We start from the raw sequence: 4,940 nt of genomic DNA on the forward strand, positions 1-4,940 counted from the left end.
ATTTACTTTCAAATCAAATGTACGCGACATTGTCACAACCAAAATAAAAAGAAGAGTTATAGTTAAGATACATACAATAGTAACTAAGTTTTAAACAAACAGAAATACAAGAATCATATAATTTAGATTTAATTGAAATTTGATTTATTTGCAGAATTTCCTACACAATCCTAACAATCTAAATCTGAATTCTGGTTGAACACATGTACAATCTCTGTTAGTATCGATTCTGTCCTATTAAATTTATATGAAAAGACAAAGTAGTTGCATAGTTGTTGGCATATATTTGTAAAATAACATCTTCTTTAAATAATTTATTACATTTATTCATTATAAGAAATATTTGCTATTCGAGAGAATAAAGTTGCATTGAGGTATAATTTTTATTTTCTAAGTAAAACCAAGGCTTTAGGCCCATAATAAGCATTGGTGCTTATTATTTGTTACATATTATAATCTATATTATTGTTTTGAATTATATACTGGATACAAAGGTGTAAAATTTTGGAATCCAATTGTGTATTGAGAATCATCATTATCGCGTATACTCTGTGCACCAAACATGCACTCTTCATATGAAGGAGCTGAAAATAGAAAACAATTATTTTACTTAATCGTGTTAAACAATATACATTTATATGTTTCAAGAGAACTAGATTTTTAGCTCTAAATGAATTTTTGTAATTTTTGCAGTTTTTGTAATTAATAGTTTGCTTTTAAAGTTAATTCCCCAGGTAAATCAAATTATCTCAATTTTTTTATAAAATTCGAAATGTTTGCAAAGGGTTGACCTTTGCTTCAAAATGCATCACTTTCAGTTACATTTATGAGTATTACAATTTCTAGTTTTTCAAAAAGTAATTTTTAATTTGTGAATACATTCGATCGATAATGGTTTAAAAATCTTAAAATATTTTATTCAACAAATACTTGGTCGGCATGATGACTCGTACAATAGGTAAACGCCGCTTGCGGAAAACACTCAAGTAGCCAAAAGGGTTAAAAATTAAAATAATGATTTATTTATTATATGCCTTAAGAAGTTTGACTTAATTCTCCGTAAGTTACTTACGTAAGTCATCATTTGGTGCGCCGGCACCAGGTTGCGCGGTTATTGGTGGCGCTGATGGCGCAACATTTGCGAATCCTATTTCTGGTTGTTCAGGTCTATTACTTAATGGTACAGTACCGACAGTGAAAGGCAGTTCTAAACGCATTGACCTGTGACATCCAGGAATACTGGCTTTGACCTATTTGCGAAAAGAAAATAATTAATTTTCAAAAAATTTTCATTGAATATTGGTATTAGGATTTAGAACCCATATTAAACATGTCAAAATTAGTAACTTTTTATTCAAATTTTATAACACAAACAGCCACACATGCTTTGATTTTAATTATAATTGACTTATTAAATATAAAGATGTAGAAATTGATTTGTAGTGAACCTATATATGTTTACAACATACATTATTTTTATATCTTTTATTGTTTTTAAGTATCAGCAAAAATTTAATGAGTTAGACCCAGTTAGATATATACTTTAGATAATTTACTCATTTAGTCATAGTACATTACTCATAGTAATCGGTCTATTTTAGACAATATTTAACATATTCATAGAATTTACAACAGTTCCACACGATCTACAAAATTTTCGGACAATTTACCACATTTTAAGACGATCTACGATATACTCGTATTCAAACGTTTTGCAATATTTTCAAACAATATTCTTCAGTTTTATACAATTTACAACACTTTCAGACAATTTATCACATTTCCAAACAATTTATATTTTTAAAAATCTATAACATAATCAGATAATCTGCAACATATTCATACAATTTGCAACACATTCAGATAGTTTGCAACATTTTTAGACAATCTACATCATATTTAGACGGCTTATTTAGAAAAGTATTTGTGCCTTACATTAAGGGATGATAAGAAATACAATTTCACTTTTTGGCATTTCACTGTTACATACCTTGATAACATAATCAATGTCTATAATACTACAGTTGTGCAATAATGAAGGAGGTATTACAGGTAATTGAATATTTCTTGTGATCGAAGTTTTAGTATATCTAGGAACTCCTTCAGCACTTACTGTCACCAAGTCGGTTGAACTGTGTTTGATTTTATGTGGACTTCTGCTATGAAATTTAGCAATCTATAAAATAAATGGTAAATTAAGTATATGGATAAATGAAAATACAAAGCTTCTCTTCCTTTAAAATAATCTATGTTCGAAAAGTAAGAGCGGTAAACGAAATTGTTTCCGTTATTGTACGATAATTTCATTATAGTTCCTACAATTCATAGAATCGAATTGGTCTTTTAATTCGAAATTTTCAAATTAATATTTTTGTATCTCTTCAACAAAAAAAGATAGATCAGGAAAATGTCTCATATACGTATGTGGCTGCAATAATTTTTTTTCTTGAACCTGATACAAAATGTATTACGATTCATTATGCATTACATTTAGATTATGCAAAAATAATACAAATCTATTTTTATTGATTTAAACAAAAAGCGTGAAGTCTTGTTTGCTTATTTATGCGATTGAAGAAATTACATAACAAAATATCATTATTGAATGGAAATAATTACTAAATAACATTATAATGCGTTATACAAGAATCTAGCCAGATCATTACCAAACATTTAACATTTAAGTAATAATTTATATTATAAATATTACTTATTTATATTCCATATATTTATTACTTTTGTAATTTTGATGTGAAGATACTCCACGTCCACTCTGGTCTCATTGGAGACATTACAAGTGACGGCAATTTCTTCACCAGGTGCGTATCCCGTACGTGGCAATTCTACGTTCACTCGCATCGGTTTGGTAGAACAACCGCACCAAAGAGTTTTAGTCGATTCTCTGCTCACTGGTAACTTTATATATAAAAGATAAATTTTATATTATTTTATATAATATAGTTTAATGTATATGAGTATCAGGGTGAGATTGCTTAAGTCAAACTACCGCCTAAATCGTACCCCGGCTATATTTTGTTCGATAATTATAATTACATCATTTGGTACCGTTAATGACAACTATATAGTCGACTAAGCAAATGTGTACAATCTGATAGCTGCCCGACTTTGTGAAACATATTTTTTTATTTATTTTTCATTTTCAAACATCAGCCAATTTTTGGCCATACTTAAAAATGTCTAAATGGAATTGCAACCTCGTAATTTGTACGTCCGAGTTGTGAAGTTTCTACTAACAGTTGCAAGCGTTCTACAACAATAATATAATTCTGTTTTTTTTTTTTAAACTAAACTTTATTTACATTATTTATTTTGCAATCGTGTAGGCATCTTCAAATGGTAAAATTGATCAAGGGTATGCCAACAGTTTCTATTTCAAACGTGGGACACTTTGTTGCTTAAGGTCGTACCTATGCAAAACTTTTTACTGGTATCGCTTTAATAAAGCATTTTATTGATTTTAATTGAATGTTTCGTATTAAATGCGAAAAAATAATGGTTAAACACAATTTTCTGAAGTTTTTTCTCAAATTGGAAAACAAGTGGATTTCACCAAAAACGGCTATATCTTTATGAACCTAGAAATCTAATAATTTTATAAGTACCATATGCCCATTTAAAAATACTCGTGGAGCTTCCAAGTAAAGTCCTAACTGGGTGACATTTAGGGTTGTAAAAATAATTTAAGCATTTTCAAGTAAAATGCTACCAATATAAATATTTACGTTACATTTTCAGAACATTTATGTTAAAACTCAATCAATAAAATTATTTCTTCAAAGATACTGTCATGCCCCTAAATATGTACCAAATTGGCTCATACATAAAGATCTCGATAATAATACAGTACATGAGGAATTCCTTATCCATAGTAACAATTATAAAAAAAGACTTTTAAAACACCCAATTAATGCGTAACAGGAATGAAAGATTAAAGTGGAAAAGACCACTCTCGGACATACAACAGCAAAATAGGATACCATCATACCCGGGCGCGCAATCAATGGATTGGCATCCGATTTAGACATTCTATGGACTATTCAAAAAAATTGCTTATGTAATTTTTAAAAATTTAATTATGTAATAGGTGCAAATATATATGAAAGAAAAAAGATATTGCTATTCAACAAAAACTTCACAGGCTACAAAACTAGTTTAAATACAGATAGTAATACTGCTCCAATATAAATACCCGATATCTAGGATCTAAATTCAGGTCAAGTGGTGATATAACAGTAAAGGCCGCTTTAGAAGTCTGATCAAATTTCCATGGTCGATCTAATGTCACTTTGATCGTGTAACGTACAAAACCAGTTCCACCCTCGTAACTGCAAGGTAGAAGTGCAGGAAGAGCACACATGAAATTGTAATGTGTTTACCACTTTCCAACTGCACTTCTGAACCTGTTTCATTTCAAACATACATTTTAAATAATTCAAATCTTAATTACTAATCATTTATCTGTTATAAAATCGTTTACTACCTTGTTCAGAGCCTACCAAATAGGTAACAGAATTAAGATAGGTTTCTTCCGCGCCATAATGTACAGTACGGGTTTGAGATTTACCTTCGTGATCGGTATAAGATTCTGTCTCATTCCAAGAAGTCTCGGCTTTTCCATTTACTGTCATGTACAAACCTGGAATAACAATTATTTTAATTTTTAATGACTGTATTTCTAAAGATTGTTAAGTGCCAATGCAAAACATTGTTTTATAAACAATATAATCGATGGAAAAAATGTGCAAAAACAATAATTATAATTAACTTCCCGTGGGGTAAGTTATAGTAATCGCAAAAAAATCGAAAATAAAAATTTTTGCATATCTTTACGTTTTAAAAGATTCTGAATTTAGAATCTTTTAAACGTAAAGATATGCAAAAATTTTATTTTCGATTTTTTTGCGATTACTTGTTTCGAT

At 29.1% G+C, this 4,940-nt stretch overlaps 1 protein-coding gene across 1 annotated transcript; it reads right to left on the bottom strand.

Moving 5' to 3' along the window:
- Positions 1-462: 462 nt before the first annotated feature.
- Positions 463-4,378, bottom strand: LOC113367352 (arrestin domain-containing protein 2-like). Its single transcript, XM_026608964.1, has 5 exons — positions 4,211-4,378; positions 2,737-2,916; positions 1,991-2,176; positions 1,073-1,250; positions 463-584 (listed from the first exon to the last, which is right to left on the bottom strand). The coding sequence occupies exons 1-5, from the start codon at positions 4,376-4,378 to the stop codon at positions 463-465; spliced, it is 834 nt and encodes a 277-aa protein (XP_026464749.1).
- Positions 4,379-4,940: the final 562 nt, after the last annotated feature.

The sequence above is a fragment of the Ctenocephalides felis genome, unplaced genomic scaffold (genome assembly GCF_003426905.1).
Source record: "Ctenocephalides felis isolate EL2017-DRISC unplaced genomic scaffold, ASM342690v1 CF-g0.4_SCAFFOLD_01170, whole genome shotgun sequence".
Taxonomy (NCBI): domain Eukaryota; kingdom Metazoa; phylum Arthropoda; class Insecta; order Siphonaptera; family Pulicidae; genus Ctenocephalides; species Ctenocephalides felis.